The 18,915-nt window shown below is 49.3% G+C and overlaps 1 protein-coding gene across 2 annotated transcripts in view; it reads right to left on the reverse strand.

The window, feature by feature from the left end:
- Positions 1–395: 395 nt before the first annotated feature.
- LOC146042173 (phospholipase A2 inhibitor gamma subunit B-like) overlaps positions 396–18,915 on the reverse strand; it is a 42,368-nt gene continuing 23,848 nt past the window's right edge. Inside the window, exons 2-5 of one of the 2 annotated variants that reach the window (XM_083162098.1) lie at positions 18,333–18,452; positions 17,060–17,209; positions 7,900–8,040; positions 396–2,168 (exon numbers count right to left, since the gene is read on the reverse strand). In XM_083162098.1, the coding sequence (XP_083018224.1) occupies positions 1,972–2,168; positions 7,900–8,040; positions 17,060–17,209; positions 18,333–18,452 (608 nt within the window). In that variant the 3' untranslated portion in view covers positions 396–1,971. The remainder of the gene's footprint in view (positions 2,169–7,899; positions 8,041–17,059; positions 17,210–18,332; positions 18,453–18,915) is intronic. The other variant, XM_083162099.1, reaches the window with a different exon arrangement.

The raw sequence follows: 18,915 nt of genomic DNA on the forward strand, positions 1-18,915 counted from the left end.
ACTGACACTATCGGGATTTTGCTCCATATGCACCGAGATGTAAGATCTACGATAAGTTCCATTTATTCGCTGTCGTGATTGTGACAAAACATGGATCTGGGAACTCATCCTGGATCCTGTGATTTGTGCACTATGGTGCTTTAAGAAATAAGGGGGCCGCAAGGGCGTAACTACCATAGGTGCAAGGGGTGCAGCTGCTATGGGGCCCAGAGCAGAAGGGGGCCCAACTTTACCATCTAAGTAATATGATTTACATACATTTATCACCATCAGTTGCTAAATAGGGGGCCCTTACAAACTTTTGCTATGGGGCCTACGAATATCTAGTTATGCCCCTGGGGGGCCGGATTACTCTGGCACAAGCAATGGATCCACAATACTCTTTCAATGACAAGTGAAAGCTTGAATAAAATAGCTTTATTTAATACATAAAAAACATAATAGAATATATAAAATTATATTTTGCCAACAACACATTATTTCAGCAATAGCAAAACAGGAAAATGTCAATAAAGGAAAAACACACAGGGATAAATGTGTAAGTGGTTTTATCAAACGTAGCTCTGTCGGGTGTCACCTGTCTTTGCAGTGAATGTGGTGGTGTTTGAGTACGCTGGAGAGCACAAGGACTATTGGACAATAAAAGATAGTGCTGACTATTGGTAGGGTGACATACAGACGACCGGCAGTGGGGATGGCGGTGGTCAGAATACAGATAGCGACATCTCAATGGAGGGAATCCCAACAGGGGGTAGGTAAGTATACTGTACTAACCGCCCCCCTTCCCCCTAATACTCCCCTGTGGCCTAACCCTAACACCTTAACCCTCCACTGTGCGAGCAGCACAGATGCACTGAGGTTAGCATTGATGCGTCATCTCTTGGGTCTTGTGTTTGCACTGATGGTTGTATCTGAGTGGATTCTCTCTGTTTGGATTTCCACTGGGTTCCCCCGTGTTCTCCCACACTCTAAATTGTACTGATAGATTAATAGGCTGCGGACATAATGAAATGCAGGGACTGATGGAAATGATGAGATTTTCCCTGTAAAGAGCTGTGTAGGTGTTATGCAAATATTAGTTAATAAATGTGTTCAGAGCACACGTATAAATATTTGTAGGGGGAAAAAAGGAAGTGTTCCAATGTGAATACAAGGGGTTGCGTCCCGGTGGCCTTCACAGCACACTGATCAAAGCTGTAATAACGGTATCGTACAGCAGATGGCGCCACCATGATATCGGGATTTAACGTATCATTAATCAATAGACCACCCACTTTACTCAGAAGCCGAGATCATTCTATGGGGAGCCCCCAATTTTTTTTTGTGTGCGTCATTTGGTAAGAAATGTGAAAATGACGGCTCAGATCTTATCTGCTCCTACCTCCATACTCTGGGGGCAATTCAGATTGGTTTGGTCCAAACTCACCCCCTGCCAATGTTGGGGGTTTGTGCATGCTCGAATACGCACACGTGCAAACCCCCGAGCGAACACTCTTTGGCGAGTTATACACCCCCCAATGGCCTTCGCGACATGATGCACAGGCAGTGGGCGGACACAGGGGGACCGAACAGCATTTTATGGGCGTGCCCACAAAAAACGTTCGGCGTGGCCCACCGAAACGCTGAGCCATCCCCTGCAGGGCAGGCGTGCCCATGCTTCCTCGGGGGCGGATGGCCGACATCACATGACGCAGAGCCCTCTCCCAATTCGTCGTGCACATCCGATCGCATGCTAGTGCGGGGATTCGCTTGACGGTGGGGGGCTGCGTTCGTAGGGGGTGGCGTTTACCTGCTCGCACCTCAGAGGTGAGGAGGATTTAGCCTTTTATATAATAGGATGCTATTTACAGATTAAGATTTCCCATGATAGTAGGTTCTAGTGCTGTAATCAGTGCTATATGTTATACTTTCCCTTTAATACTGGCACAAACTTGTAGATAAATGTAGCAATTGATTGGTAAGGTAACGTGATCACATGAACTTCACAAGCAGACTGACTGACATAAGCAGCAACAAGACGTTATGGCGGAGTCCGGAACCTCCATCCGTGCAGGTTGATCGCCCTTCGACTGTAAACTGCCCAAATTTCTGCTCTCCTTGGGGAAGATTGCACAGATCCTCGGTGGTGCAGCCACGTACAGACATGAAAACGCCGCCTCCTTGTCCTGCTTGGGCAAGCAAAAGAATCCATTATGCAAATGTAATACCCTTGTACTGCAAGAGTTAATACCATTTAGTTGTATCATACATAGCTAGGGCTATTTCCTGTGCACTGATTGGGAGAAGTTTGGAGATCAGGCAGTGATCACATGTAAGCCTCCTGCAGAGGGGGAAGACAGGAAGTGTAAGTTAGAAAGTAGTAGGGATGGCCATCGTTGCTATTGCCATCGATGACAATTCTGCAACTGGCCATCGATAGTGCTATTCTATGCAATGGATGACCATCGATATTCTTTTATATCAATGGTCATCCATTGTGTTTGATCGATTGGCCTGTGGGCCAATCAAAACACGGGGGCAGGGCTTCGTGGGTGTCGGGAGGCGGAGCTATGCACCGTGTCCCAGCACTTTGAAAAAAATAAATAAAGCAAAACATCGTTTCTCCCCCCCATCGATGGCAAAAGTATTCGTCATCGGCCATGAACCATCGATGATTTCGAATCATCCCTAGCAAGTAGCAGATTCAGCACAAGTTTGGAGTGAAGGAGAAGGTGTATGGATGGTTGCTGGGGCCATGGAGTGGCTAACTGTCATTTCCATGGTCCCCAGCTTTGGAAACAGCAGTCATGAGTTGCACCCCTTCTATGGAGAGAGCAGCAGCACATGTGGGTGCTTTTCTGCAGAGAAATATGAGGGGAATGTAGTCTCAGTGAGAGCCTCTCACAGCACATGTGGGGAGTGCTGCCAGTCCCAGCAAGGCACCTAACAGAGAGAGAGAGATCGCAGTGTGAGAGCAGCAGTACTCAGAATCCAGTGAGAGGGTGATGCCCACCTGTAGAGGTGCCCTAGAAGAGTGCCAGGTGTGAGTCTCAGGAGAGGACGTATCTGGGTGAGTGGTCGAAGCCACGCGGCATGCTGAGTAGCCCCCCATTGACAAGAGTCCTTGTTATGTATTAAAAAGACAGTAACCTGTGATGTGTACACTGTAGCACTACTGGTCCCAGGATGCCCTGGTATGAACTGCTGTTGTTCGCCATATTTATGCCGCTGCAATTAAGTAATGTGCTGGAGGAGGTGCCTTGATGTAACTGATGTAACCGATACGAATAATGTGCTGGAGGAGACGGCGTGATAAGTGACCTGATGTAACCATTATGCTGTGTGCTGGAGGAGAGTGTTCAGAAGTTTTCCCTGCTTCATCCCTGCTATATGTTAAATAAACAGTTTATTGCTGTTTTATGAGAGGGCCTGTACACCTGTAGTCCATTCCCACAATGCAACTGTAATTAAACTCCTGATTATTCAGGGGACCCCCTGGTACCTGTGCCTTACCCATGACCAGCCGGAGGAAAGTAAGTGTGATGCACTATACACAGTGACTGCAGTTATGCATACCTAGTGCCAGTGGGGTTTTACCATATGACTGTGTAATGAAAGGCATAATGGGGCTGGCTGACTCGGTCCTCACAGCTTACCGAGTGCCAGAGAGGTTCCTATGGGCGACCCCGATCCTTGCGAATTCCTCAGCGACTATGCAAGTTGCTGAAGCCGTTCGGAAAGGGGACCTGCACATGTGTGTGTAATGCCACGCACAGAGCCCCAAACATCGGAACAGGGGGGTGATCAGAATAAGCCCCATTTATTAAAGATAAGGCCTGAGTCCAGTGGTGCAAGTAAGGGGGTACGGCGTGTTACGGCGTACCATTAAAAAATATGTTTCCGGTACACTGTACCACCCCGCATCCCCTCCTGGCGGTGCTGAGAGGAGGAGAGCGGAAAGCTCTGCCGCACCTTACCCCACCCAGCCGGTGTCTTCACCGCTGCGCTGCATTCCCGCTGAGAGTAGGAGAGCGGAGCACACAGGCAGCACTGGCAGGCTGACTGCACTGTAGCTCGGAAGCCAAGCCCAGTCAGTGCCTCCAGACAGGGTCACATGGTGTCCTCTCTCACCAATGGGAGGTCGGCATCTAGCACAGGTACGAGATTCAAACTGTCCCCGTCTCCTGGAGACGCAGAAGCGCCGGAGCAAGGCTGGAGCAGCATGGAGCATCACATCCCAGGGCAGGGCCAGGGCGCAGGCATGGAGCACAGCATATTAGGGCCTGGAGCGTACCGAGCGACCAAGCTGATGTGAAGGGCTAGGGGGCACTGCGGACATACTCAGTATCTATCTATGCAACCACTGTTGGCAGTCACATAACAGTGTGGTCTGTATGTAAGCTGCACAGTAATAGCTGGCATATTATGTAGTGAGCATTACAGCCTGTGTTATTATATGTAATGGGCATTACAGTGCGTGGCATAATGGTGTTTGGTATATAACTTGTAATGGGCATTACAGTGTGTGGTATTATTTGTAATAGGTATTACGGTGTGTGCAGTGGTGCAAGTAAGGTGGTACGGCGTGGTACGGCATACCATTAAAAAATATGTTGCCCGGTACGCCGTACCACCCCACATCCCCTAACTTGTACCATTGAGCGGCACGCACCTCCCTAATAACTCTGCTGGTGCCGCTGCCCACCCCGTTGTCTGCGGGTCTACCGCAGAGCAATACTGGGAGTGTGGGAGGGGACGTGGCGGCCGCACCAATGACAATGAAGCAGGGACGCGGCGGCGGCGTCCCTGCTTCCAACTTCTGCTCTGCTCTATAGTCTCAGAGCAGTGAGTGTCCTGTCCCGATTCTAGCGTGCAAAGAGCCCCAGCGGTGCCCGGCTTCCGTACATGTGCCTGATGACTGCCGGCTCCACCTCCTGCCATGGGCCCCGCAGCGAGAGAGCTCTGCAGTTGAAGAATGCTGCTTCATGACCCAAAATATAAATCCTGGAGGAACATCCTCCAGTCACATATAAAGCCCAAACAAGTAAGTAAAAACTGCATGGCCTCATTATGTGTGTGGCCTCATGATCTCCAAATATATGTGTTTGTGGGGTTAGGGGGTAGATGATGAGGATTTTTATATAGCAAAAAAGGGGTGTGTGGGTGGCATTTATGTATATAAGTGAATTGGGGATGTAATTGGCATAAGGAGTGTGTGGGGGTTGGTAGCTATATTGTGTATATATAATGGGTGTGTGTGTGTGTGTGTGTAAGGGGGGAGGATGTGTGTGTATACACGTGTCACACATACACGACACATCCCAACTGAACTTTATATGTGTCCCATTACATCCCAATTATTCCCCTTTACTCATAAGTGGCAAGGTGCTACAAATGCTTTTAATTCTGCTTGTCCTGAATGGGGATCTGTATGCTTGGCCATTTTACTGTTCCCAGTGCCAATTTCATGCATTTGCCTCCCAGGGTAAAAGTTGCCAGCCAGCCCCTGACTGAGTGTCTGGCAGACAGCAGCCCCTAAATTGAGCAGTAAGGGCCTTTATTATATTTGACATACATTGTGTAATTAGCGGCCCCACTGGCCTGCTTTGCCCGGGGGCCCATAATGTTGTTAAGATGGTCCTGGGTGCGCTGACATCCCATGTTCGCCTCCGCATTGTGTCCGGTGTATGTATGAATAAAGTTTTGCATTTCTGTTGAAAAGAAAACTCTGCCGGCTTGTAGTCTCGCGGAGTTTCCTTTCATTGCTTTCTATATAAGCTGAGGCGCTCTGCTCAGCCAAGGAATAATTTGGCAAGTATTGCAGATGATATACAGTGTTGGGGCATTTTAAAAATAAAACTATAAGGTGATTGTAATGGTTTGTTCCTAGGTAAACTTGTTGTTCCTAGGTTGTCTTGTGGGATGCATTTTTCTTGGAGGTGGGAGGCTATTTTGGAGCTGTGTGGGAAGGTGTGAGGCACAGTTGGCGCGTGGTGTGAGGCACATTAGCGAGGTGAGATCATCAGGGCAAAGAAAGTGGCTCATTTGTGTGAGTTCTGAGGCACATTGGAGTGAGGTGTGAGGCACAGTGGAGTGAAGTGTGTGGCGGTTTAAGGCGAGGGTAAAGGCTAATTACTGCGCATTACAGGAAGTCAAGCCCCTCCCCCCCCCGAAAACTATCCGGAGGAGGCCACCGTTTAAGCTGCACACTTGCAAAGTAAAAAAAAAAAAAATACATAACGCGGACAGACCCGCAAAACGGATGTGTAATCTCCTAGGGTCCCCTGTGGAACTACGGATCCCAGCATGTCCTGTCAGTGATGTTTGGGCCTAAGCTAGCTTCCTTACAGCGACAAGCTGCTGTCATCTGGCATTTGCATGCAAGCCCTGGCAAAGCATGTGACCCCTGGCAAACAGCATGCAGTCCCTGGCAGAAAGCATGTGACCCCTGGCATCAAACATGAAACATTTAAACCCCTGGCATTGAGCATGAAACCCATAGCAACGAGCATGTAGATAAGCGACACTTATGTGGCATATTATGTAGTGAGCATTACAGCATGTGTTATTATATGTAATGGGCATTACGGTGTGTGGTATTATATGTAATGGGCATTACAGTGCGTGGCATAATGGTGTTTGGTATATAACGTGTAATGGGTATTACGGTGTGTGGCATTATATGTAATAGGTATTACGGTGTGTGGCATGTGTAATGGGCATTACGTAGTGTGGCATAATGTGTAATGAGCATTATGGCATGGGTAATATGTATTGGGTGTGTGACATGTAACAGGCAGTACTGTGTAGATTTTTGCCGCGCGCCTTCGGTGTGCAATATCCCTATTTATGGTTTGTCTGGCCACTACATTTTGTGTTCAGGATGCAATGCACAAGCCCAAACAGAAATGTCATCGTGTTCTAAAGTTTTGTCATGTAGCCACTCCCCCTTGTGCCATATGACACGCCCCTAACCACGACCCTAACCACGCCCATTTTCGGCGCGCAGCACAGTACCACTAACACATTTTTTATACTCGCATCACTGCCTGAGTCATACACAGACATTTGCCGCTGTTGCCTCTTTAATGCAGCTACAAAGATCTTCCCTGTGTGTCCAAATGTGCAAGGACTAAGACGCGCTCCAAAAAGCGCCCCTAGCCACTATGGGGGAAATTTACTAAAGGAAATTTGTAAAAAATAGGTGTATTTGTATCCAGAAATACACTTATTTTTGACATTTACTATCCCGAAAATACGGCAATTCGTATTGGTATTGATAGCACATCAATACGACTACGAATTGCCGTATTTTCGGGATAGTAAATGTCAAAAATAAGTGTATTTCTGGATACAAATACACCTATTTTTTTACAAATTTCCTTTAGTAAATTTCCCCCAATAAGTGTGTTTGGTGCATTTTTAGATTCTGCCATTGTTCACACCATCAAATCATATATAAGTACAATGGCAGGTGTGGTTGGAGCATTGCGCATCCTGATCCTGAGAGTCTCAAAAGGTAAGAATAGATCTGGATATGTCCAAATAACAACAATATGAATAATACTGCACAGCTATGCTAATATTCGCTAATGCCACAGGAGGCTTTTGTGGTCCGCTGCTGCGCCACCTGAAGACACAGCATGTGATCATGGGTCATCTTCAGACAGCCGGTATAATCGCAGAGCTGTACCGTAAGAACCACATTTCTATATCACAGGATCCTCTTATTTGTCGGCAAAGAAAAAAAGGTTGTGTGACACCAGCCTTGTTGCTAGTGTAGTAATCTTCCAGTAGGTGGGATCAAGAGGGCCATAATTATTTCCAGGATCCTGACTGCTCTGACTGTCAGGATCCTAACTGTCAATATTTTGAGTGGATCCTGAGCAGGGTAAGCAGGGATGATGTATCTGAAATTACCTTTTACCGCTGAAACCTGGGAGATGCACTTGTTCTCTGCTCCAAGACAATCCATGTACTCATCGGACTCGCATGGTTGCTCTGTCAGATCAAAACAGGACTTGCATCTCACGCCATTCTTATTGGGATTGTCCGCTGGAACTTGAATATTAAATAAAACAACTTAAAATACAGATGTTTAGGGAGATGTTTATAACAAATATCAATATAGGAAAGTTCAAAATAAAACAGTTGTTGTGTATTGGAGGGGGGGGGGGCTTGAGTAACGTGGTAACGTGCTGTCATTATTAATTATGTTTGTAGACATAACTTCCTTGAGGTTACCCTCCTATTTTAGGCGCTGTGTATCATTTAATGTGAATATATGAATTTTTTTTTTTTTTATAAATAATAAAAATGAAAATAGAAACTCCCTGGTATGATTTCAGCTGCAGACGGGGTGGTGTAACTGTGCGATCACACCTAGTTAGAAGGAAACTACCCCACACAGATGTGGGTTTACCTTCTATAGAACAACAAAGAGAGATAAAAATCCCAGTGTCTGCGCTTTTGTCTGTATAGAGTGCAATATTGCTGAGTCACCGTTCCACACAATTTTTAATAAATTATTATTTAATGAGGTACTCTTTACCTAGAAGGGCGCCAGCGATTGAAATCGCGGTCGTCGGGGGTAAAAATCGCGGTCATCGCGGTCATCGCGGGCATCGCGGGTAAATCGGGATGGCCGCGATGCCCGCGATGACCGCGATCACCGCGATTTTCCCATAGGGAACAATGTTAAAACGGCAGATTGACCGCGATTTTACTGTTAAATGCCTCAATGGACCCGATTTGGGGCCAAATAGGCCAAATTAACCCTTAAATGTCCCCCCAAATTTTTAACGCCACCCCACGATCCACGCCAACCCGAAGCGTGGCGAGCGCAGCGAGCCCGCGAGGGGCGGCGGTACGCGTCCTCCGACCTTTTCATGCCCTACTATCCACTAGGGCATGGTGTGAGAATATAATAGTGTGGCGAGCGCAGCGAGCCACCGAGCCCGAAGCGTGGCGAGCGCAGCGAGCCCCGCGAGGGGACGCGGATACCTTCACAGTTATGCGCGTCCCCTCGCGTGCTTCACAGGTGTCCGTGGCGAGGCGGACACCTGTGAAGCCCGCGAGGGGACGCGTCTACCTGTGAAGGTATCCGCGTCCCCTCGCGGGGCTCGCTGCGCTCGCCACGCTTCGGGCGCGGTGGCTCGCTGCGCTCGCCACACTATTATATTCTCACACCACGCCCTAGTGGATAGTAGGGCATGAAAAGGTCGGAGGACGCGTACCGCCGCCCCTCGCGGGCTCGCTGCGCTCGCCACGCTTCGGGTTGGCGTGGATCGTGGGGTGGCGTTAAAAATTTGGGGGGACATTTAAGGGTTAATGGGCTCTGTGGCCCATTTAACATTGATTCCTATGGCCAAATCGGGTGGATTGAGCCATTTAACAGTAAAATCGGGTCCATCGCGCCTTTTAACATTGATTCCTATGGGAAATCGGGAGCATCGCGTCGCGGGCATCGCGGGTACATTTATGGCCGGCCGCGACGCGACCGACAAGATTTCCATGTTTAACATTGGTTTCAATGGGAAATCGCGGGCATCGCGTCGGTCGCGTCGCGGCCATACATAAATGTACCCGCGATGCCCGCGACGGGCGCCCTTCTAGGTAAAGAGTACCTTTAATGATTTGTAAAAAAAATCTCATTTATAAAACATATCAAAAAATACAATAAATAATTTTCACACAATATAAAATATTATTGAATATTAGATGGATAAATGGACAATGCTCATATAATTTAGGTGGCCACCTATTTTTGTTGGTTTATATGCAAGCTATAACATAATTAATGAAAATAAATAAAAAAGATCAAAAATATATATAGAAATAAATAATACGAAATATATATGCATAAAAATTATATAAGATAAAAATGAATGTCCCCGGGATTTATTCAAATTCCATATGTGAATATATGAATATAGATTGTCCACCAGGTTGCCAATAAACTACTCGGTCTCCAAGCGTATTTGGTTATTTAGCAGGGATAATATTTCCACATATGTGGTACTCACGGACTCTAGTAAATACTTTGTAGCAAGATGGAAAGAAGCAGGGAGACTGAGGGACGATTCCGTGAAGTGTTCACTGCCCCCAGTGTGGCTACCTGCTAATTTGCGGTGAATGCAAGATGAATTGCCGGGTAAGAGAACCACCTGAAAACCAGCAGTGTGATGTCAGTCCGGTACTGCTGCGTCTCTCACCCGCAGCAGTGGGTGGTCTCACCTCCGGCTAGTGCGGTGTGTCCGTGGGGCGTACTGTGCTGCGTCTCGCACCCGCTGCACAGTTGATGGTAACAGCAGAGCTAGAACTCGGTGTCCGTGTAGTGGCCGCCTGTGTAATCGATGTCTCTGGCGGAATTGGCAGTGAGTACAAGCGTATGGGACAACAATGGTGGACTTCACAGGAAAAAGTAACTCCTCTCCACGGGTGCCAGGATCCACTAACGCGTTTCGCTCCAATGTGAGCTTTTTCAAAGAGTATTATGTGAAAATTATTTATTGTATTTTTTGATATGTTTTATAAATGAAATGTTCGTAGACATGCCGGTTTGGAGAGATCATCAATTATTATCCTTTTGCCAGCGCTGATGTTTTAAGTACTTATAGGGCACGGGTGTCCAAACTTTTTGCGACGAGGGCCAGATTTGGTGAAGTGTAAATGTGTGGGGGCCGACCATTCAGCCTGACATTCTTTGAATCATTAATCACATCAGAATGGTCCCCCACTCTGCCCCCATTCATTGTATGTCCCCCAGCCTGCCCCTTCACTGTATATTCCCCAGCATGCCCCCATTCACTGTATATCCCCCAGCCTGCCCCTTCACTGTATGTCCCCCAGCCTGCCCCAATTCACTGTATGTCCCCCAGCCTGCCCCTTCACTGTATGTCCCCCCAGCCTGCCCCCATTCACTGTATGTCCCCCAGCCTGCCCCTTCACTGTATATTCCCCAGCCTGCCCCCATTCACTGTATGTCCCCCAGCCTCCCCTACTTCACTGTATGTCCCCCAGCCTGCCCCTTCACTGTATATTCCCCAGCCTGCCCTAATTCACTGTATTTCCCCCAGCCTGTCCCTTCACTGCATATTCCCCAGCCTGCCCTCATTCACTGTATGTCCCCCAGCCTGTCCCCATTCACTGTATGTCCCCCAGCCTGCCCCTTCACTGTATATTCCCCAGCCTGCCCTCATTCACTGTATGTCCCCCAGCCTGCCCCCATTCACTGTATGTCCCCCAGCCTGTCCCTTCACTATACATTCCCCAGCCTACCCTCATTCACTGTATGTCCCCCAGCCTGTCCCCATTCACTGTATGTCCCCCAGCCTGCCCCTTCACTGTATATTCCCCAGCCTGCCCTCATTCACTGTATGTCCCCCAGCCTGCCCCCATTCACTGTATGTCCTCCAGCCTGCCCCTTCACTGTATATTCCCCAGCCTGCCCCCATTCACTGTGTGTCCTCCAGCCTGCCCCTTCACTGTATATTCCCCAGCCTGCCCCAATTCACTGTATGACCCCCAGCCTGCCCCTTTACTGTATGTCCCCAGCCTGCCCCAATTCACTGTATGTCCCCCAGCCTGCCCCTTCACTGTATATTCCCCAGCCTGCCCTAATTCACTTTATGTCCCCCACTCTGCCCCAATTCACTGTATATTCCCCAGCCTGCCCCCATTCACTGTATGTCCCCCAGGCTGCCCCTTCACTGTATGTCCCCCAGCCTGCCCCAATTCACTGTATGTCCCCCAGCCTGCCCCTTCACTGTTTGTCCCCCAGCCTGCCCCCATTCACTGTATGTCCCCCAGCCTGCCCCTTCACTGTATATTCCCCAGCCTGCCCCCATTCACTGTATGTCCCCCAGCCATCCCCCATTCACTGTATGTCCCCCAGCCTGCCCCTTCACTGTATATTCCCCAGCCTGCCCTAATTCACTGTATGTCCCCCAGCCTGTCCCCATTCACTGTATGTCCCCCAGCCTGCCCCTTCACTGTATATTCCCCAGCCTGCCCCCATTCACTGTATGTCCCCCAGCCTGCCCCATTCACTGTATGTCCCCCAGCATGCCCCTTCACTGTAAATTCCCCAGCTTGCCCCCATTCACTGTGTGTCCTCCAGCCTGCCCCTTCACTGTATATTCCCCAGCCTGCCCCAATTCACTGTATGTCCCCCAGCCTGCCCCTTCACTGTATGTCCCCCAGCCTGCCCAAATTCACTGTATGTCCCCCAGCCTGCCCCTTCACTGTATGTCCCCAAGCCTGCCCCCTTTCACTGTATGTCCCCCAGCCTGCCCCTTCACTGTATATTCCCCAGCCTGCCCCAATTCACTGTATGTCCCCCAGCCTGCCCCTTCACTGTATATTCTCCAGCCTGCCCCCATTCACTGTATGTCCCCCAGCCTGCCCCCATTCACTGTATGTCCCCCAGCCTGCCCCTTCACTGTATATTCCCCAGCCTGCCCTAATTCACTGTATGTCCCCCAGGCTGCCCCTTCACTGTATATTCCCCAGCCCGCCCTCATTCACTGTATGTCCCCCAGCCTGTCCCCATTCACTGTATGTCCCCCAGCCTGCCCCTTCACTGTATATTCCCCAGCCTGCCCCCATTCACTGTATGTCCCCCAGCCTGCCCCCATTCACTGTATGTCCCCCAGCCTGCCCCCATTCCCTGTATGTCCCCCAGCCTGCTCCTTCACTGTATATTCCCCAGTCTACCCCCATTCACTGTATGTCCCCCAGCCTGCCCCTTCACTGTATATTCCCCAGCCCGCCCTCATTCACTGTATTTCCCCCAGCATGCCCCTTCACTGTATATTCCCCAGCCTGCCCCCATTCACTGTATGTCCCCCAGCCTGCCCCTTCACTGTATGTCCCCCAGCCTGCCCCTTCACTGTATATTCCCCAGCCTGCCCCTTCACTGTATATTCCCCAGCCTGCCCCCATTCACTGTATGTCCCCCAGCCTGCCCCCCCGGGCCTGACTTTGGACATGCCTGTTATAGGGGGTTATTCAGGTTGATTCGTTCGGATGCATATACGTATCCTTATGAGTCAATCTAACCCCGCCTTGCGAATGGTGGCACGCCGGACGACCGTTCGAGTTCCTTCGCACTGGCTATGAATGGATGTTTTGCATAGACATCCATTCGCAGCCTGCAGGGGAACGCCCACATCATTCAATCGTCGCCCCTCTCTGCCCCCCACCCGCAGTCCTGGGTGCGTGCACCCAGCGATCCGTGTATTTGCAGTGGGTGAATGCAGCCCGAGTATGCAAATGCGCAGAAATGCGCAAGCGCAGTAACAAAACATCGCTCCCCGTGCAAACTGACCTGAATAAGGTCCATACATCATAAAACACATTACTCTGATTAAGTGTCAAGAAAACTACTGATGTGGCTAACGTGGCTTAGGACTGACACTATCCGGGTGACTGACAGATACTGTATGAATACGATTATTCGTATTCTTAATACGAATGAATACGACTGCATACGGCTGTTTCAACCGTATGCCAGGTCGTGTTCCGGAGGGGAATTTACAAAGCAGTCATATACGACTGCTTAGTAATCCCCGATGTCGTATCTATTCGTATTAGCGGCCGTATATACGGCGGCCAATACGAACTCGTATAGGCAGCCTACACGGATCAGTCAGATGCAGTGTGTAAAAAATTATGAAAAATAAATAAATGGTACTTGTGTAGTTTCACTGCGGCACTTCCCAGCAGATTTCATGCAAATCATATGCAAATTGCATACGCGTCCTCCCAACCTGTTCATATCCCCACTATCCACGTCGGCGTGGAGTTGACTTTATAAAGTGTAGCTAGCGCAGTGAACCCCGCAAGTAATCCGTGTCCCCTCTCAGAGCTTGCTGTGCTCGCCACGCTTAGGGCTTGTTTTGCGCGTCCCTGCGCGGGGCTCGCTGCACTCGCCACGCTTCAGGTCCGGTGGCTCGCTGTGCTCAACTCCACGCCGACGTGGATAGTAGGGGTATGAACAGGCCACAAGGGCGCGTACCTGTTGTGGATAGTGAGGGTATGCTAAATTGCATCGAACAGTATGCAAATCGCATTTGCTATGCTATGATTTGCAAATAAAAAAAAAAAAAAACGAGCCGGACTTGGTTTTAAAAAATCAGGAAACCAATTAAATAGGTCTCCATGGTTTTTTAAAACCAGCCCCAGGCTCCAGGGCCGGGCCTGGTTCCCAAAATACAGGGGACAAAATGAATAGGGGTCCCCTGTATTTTAAGAACTAGCCCCAGGCCCAACCAGCCAACAGGGTAATGTCACAGCCGGGGACACTTATTATAGTAAATCCCGAAAATACGAATGTGTAAAAAATAGGTGTATTTCTGACGAATACACCTATTTTTTACGAATTTGCTTTAGTAAATTTCGCCCATAATTTCTAAGAGGCCCGATTCAGGCCCTTATTCTGGTTGGTGCGGTAATATCCGCATGCGTTCGTGCCGCCGATGTTTTGTGTCTGCGCATGTGCAGAGGCGTCTCTGCGCATGTGCGAGCGGGGCGTACGGCCAAATCCCGCATGAAATGTGAACACTCCGAACAGGGGGTGGAGAGGGGCGTGAAGGGCTATTTGGGCTCATTACCATATGCATACGCCCCGCGTTTCATGGGCGTTCCCATGCAAACGCTGGGCGTACGTATGGTAATGCGGCCGTGACGCACGTGTAGGGGGCGGACATATGACATCGCCGGATGTCAGCTGCCCGCCCAGATCCCTGCTTTTGCACGGAAAAATGTCTGCGACCATCGAATGATGGGGGAGGTTCCCTGAGATGGAGGAGGCGTATTCCATGAAAAATACACGTGCGGTCCGTTCGGCCAGCTTCTTACCGCGTACGGACGGAGTTGGCGATCCGTATGGAAGGCGGGGTTTCGCACGCACGGTCCTGGCCGCATATTCGGATCCGGCCGCACCGATCAGAATAAGGGCCTCAGTCCGGAAAGCAGAGCTGCGAATTTGCAGTCCTGCTGATAATTGGATGTCCACTCATGGGGTGGGTGGGTGAAATCCATTAGATGGTGAGTGATTGCGAATGGATTTCCCCCCCATTCTCACGGCTCCGATTGCATTTGCAGCCGTGCACATGGGCGGGATTTCACTGTGGCGGGGCGGCAGCTAACGTATCACTGGGCTGCAAAAGTTGCAGCCCTGCAATAAGTCCTGTAACCGCCCCTAGGTCAATAAGTTCTCAGTTTCTAATTTCATATCAAGTACCAACTAGAATACTTTCTGACCAATTGTTTGCCCTCTGCCAGGGGTCCAGGGGAGAGGGCATCCAGGCGGGCAGTATGGGGGTGTGGCACTACTATTTCTATATGACCACGTCTCCTTTTACAATTTAAACATCTAAGGCTCAGGAACGGGGTAGAATGTGGGGGGCCAATTTCAGAGCCAAGTCTGTCACTGTGTATAATCGATCAGTGCAATCTAAAATGATTGAAAAAAAAAAAGAAATGTTTTCTTGGAAACGGTCAACACAAAGTTTTGTTTAGTTTTTTGGGGTGTCATTTGTAACATTAAAGCACGTTCTTTTCTCACCACGATTTGGGTAAGCTATGGCTGCACTAGGCGCAGGTTACTACTCCAAATTATAGTCCACGTTATTGGTAAATACACAAAGTGAAACCCCCCAAAACACTTACGACCATATGTTTACGTTGACCATTGTCGTGTCAGCCATTTGAACCTATCGACCTTTTTGTATTTATAAACTGTATAAACCAGATCCTACCTCTCTTATGGTTTAGTAAAGCTATATTTCCAAACCAGCGTTGGCGCTAGTGTGGCCAATCCCGGGATCGGGATCGGCGGGATCCCGGGATTTGGCCTAAAAAAGTCCGGGATTTCAATCCCGGGATTGGAGAATCCAATCCCGGGATTTCGGGATTAGACTGCGCATGCGCAGTCTAATGCCGGGCAGCGTCTGAGCACTCGCTCAGACGCTGCCCAGCTGTTCCCGTAACCTGACCCGGCATGCGGCCTGCGTAGCGTGAAAGTAGAGGTCACGCTGCGCAGGCCACACGTCACCAGTGACCGCCTACCCGCCTCTTCTCCGCCGCCCGCCAGCACGCCGGCCTGACTCCGCACGCCTGCCCGCCTCCGCCTGCCCGCCTCTTCTCCGCCGCCCGCCTGCCTCCGCCCGCCTGCTGTCTTCTATGGAGGTGCACTTGCCGGGAGGCACCGTGCACCTCCAAACCCACTCCCGGCCGCCCGCCCGCACCCTAATGTAAGTAGATGTGCGGGTCGGCCGGGGTGGGTCCTATGCTAAAAATGTTTTTTTTTTGGTGGGGATGCCAATCCCGGGATCCCGGGAATCCCGGGATTGAGCATTTTTCAATCCCGGATCCCGGGATTGAAAAAATGCCCTTTGATTGGCATCCCTAGTTGGCGCATTCATTAAAGAGTAGTACATTTCATAAATTATCATGTTGGTAATTTGATATTTCATTTTATTTGCATCTGATTCAACATCAGTCAGCCCGTAGCGAATTTGCTGCGGGGACCGTTGGTGCGGCACTGTGCATGTGTTTGGGTGAATATAAGCATGTTCAGGGTCGCTGTGTGAGCACCTTTTGGCGACTATAGCAGTTGCAGAGGAAATTGCACAGAGGGGGTTGGGCAGGGGGCTGGCACATGTCGTTTCCTGGGCGTGCCCACAAAATGGTTGGGTGTGCCCAGAAAAAAACGTTGGGCATCCCCATGTGTGTGCAGGCATGGTGAAGTCACATGGCGACAGCCGCCTGCCCCTTCTTCGGCCAGGTCTTCGTAAATAAATGTCAGCCCCCCCTAGATGGACTTTTATTTGTGGTTGGGGGGGGGGATAATTTGATGGATGCTGAATCAGGTTAAGAAATGCTGGGCGGGCCCTAGGGAACGCAGACTTTCCAATGCCTGCTCGGGGCATGTCCACTCACAGTGTACATAAATGCAGACAAGAGAACAAGGGGAGCTATGTGATACCCCCTGAGGGGGTTAATGTTGTTATCGAAAAATGTTGTTTTTTTCCTTGACGTTCGCACAACAGTTGAATGGAAACCAAACACTTACGGGCAGGCCTGGCAGGGGTGCACTTGTCTGTGTAGCAGCAGGTGGTGGCAGACTTGCTCTTGCCACCAAGGTTACTATAGCTCATGCGACTGGAACATTGACGGCGTTTTCCACAATCTCTCAGAATCATGTGACTGTCACCCAAACCAGCTGTAAATAGAGAAGCAGTTTACATTGAGAATCAAACACAAGAAAAAGAAATAATGCCATCACCTATGGAAAATATATGTGTTGTACATACTGGGCCTCATTCAGATATGGTTATCTCTCCTTTGGTCTATGTACTAATCCTTAGAGACTGAGGACGGAGATAAAGTACAAGCCAAATAAATACTAACTGTCCTGATTTTTATGGGACAGTCCCATGAAATTGGCCCAGGTTGGGGTATGGTGGGGCAGTTGGGAAACCACCTGTCACTCTCTGGAGATGGGTGGGACTGGAGACATTCCAGCAGCCCACACATGCCCCCATACTGATGACTGCAGGAGGTTGGCTTGGGATTGCAGGCATTGCATTGGCCCTTATTCTGGTTCACTTGCAAACTCAAATTTCTTCTTAAATGGACAAAACTATGTGCACTGCAAGGGGGGGGGGGGGGGGGGCAGATTTAACAAGTGCAGAAAGATTTAGATTTGGGTGAGTTATTTTGTTTCTGTACAGGGTATATGCTTGCAGATTTATTTTTACACTGTAATATAGATCTCACTTTGAAGTATACCACCCCCTGCCTGCATACCATCCCCCTGCCTGCATACCACCTCCTACCTGCATACCACCCCCTGCCCCTGCATTACTACCTCCGATGCCCGGAGTCCATTCTCTAGCATGCGAGTGGTTGTGTGCGCATACACTTCCACTTGCATGGGGTAGAATAGAAGAGAATTAATTCGATGGTCCCTCACCCTCAAATGACTTCACTTCAATTCAGTAATGAGTCAGTGAAGATTGACTTTTATTTTGGCCAGAGATGGCCGAATTCGGGGGCGGGTGCTGATGTCATGTGATGTCAGCCACCCACCCTGAGCAGACATAGACACGCCTGCATTTGCAAGGGAAAGCCCAGCATTTTTATGGGTGCGCCCACCCCTTGCCGGCATCTCCTTGCCCGGAGAGAATGGCCCAGCACGTGTGATGCTCACTGAAGCCGTTCACTCCTAGAGTTTGTACATGCACATATTCACACGCATGTGCAAACCCGAACATCTGGGACAGGGCAGAATTAGAACCCTGATGAATGGCTCTCAATTGACCACATTGTGAACACATACATACCGAATGAGGAGACTGTGTAGGTCAGTGTGCAAACGTCATCGTCTGAAGGGCAGGTTACTTCCGGTCCTGTACACGTAGCTTCGCTCATCCCCATGCATTTTATGCAAGTTAAAGATGAACCTGAAAGACGAAGAAAAAAAAATTGTAAGAAAAAATGACAAAGTCCTGAGGTACGAAACGCGTTGGTCACCACTATACCTCCTTTAATTCAAAGATAAGCTACAGATGGAGCCGCAGGTGCTTCCGAGGCATCTAAGCGTCTCATACGCTCGCGCATCCCATTCTCTGTGAGCATCAGCGAAACGGCGCGCCGAGATCAGGATGATTATGCGGTGCTCCATCTGTACCTCCTGATATTCCAGTTTTAAGGTCCTATTATATATATTTTTTACCAACTCATATAAATTGTATTTTATCCTGCCTGTTATGGGAGGTATTCAATACTAGCTGACCTGCCCGGCGTTGCCCGGGAAAACCTTGGGGTTTTTTATTTCCAAAATTGTTGAAAAATGTCATCTTACAGTATGCTGTGCCAAAGACCTAAGATTATTGGTGTTTGTTACATCTACAAGGGGTCCTCAAT

Source organism: Crinia signifera, chromosome 19 (assembly GCF_055691185.1).
Source record: "Crinia signifera chromosome 19, ASM5569118v1, whole genome shotgun sequence".
In the NCBI taxonomy this organism is placed as follows: Eukaryota; Metazoa; Chordata; class Amphibia; order Anura; family Myobatrachidae; genus Crinia; species Crinia signifera.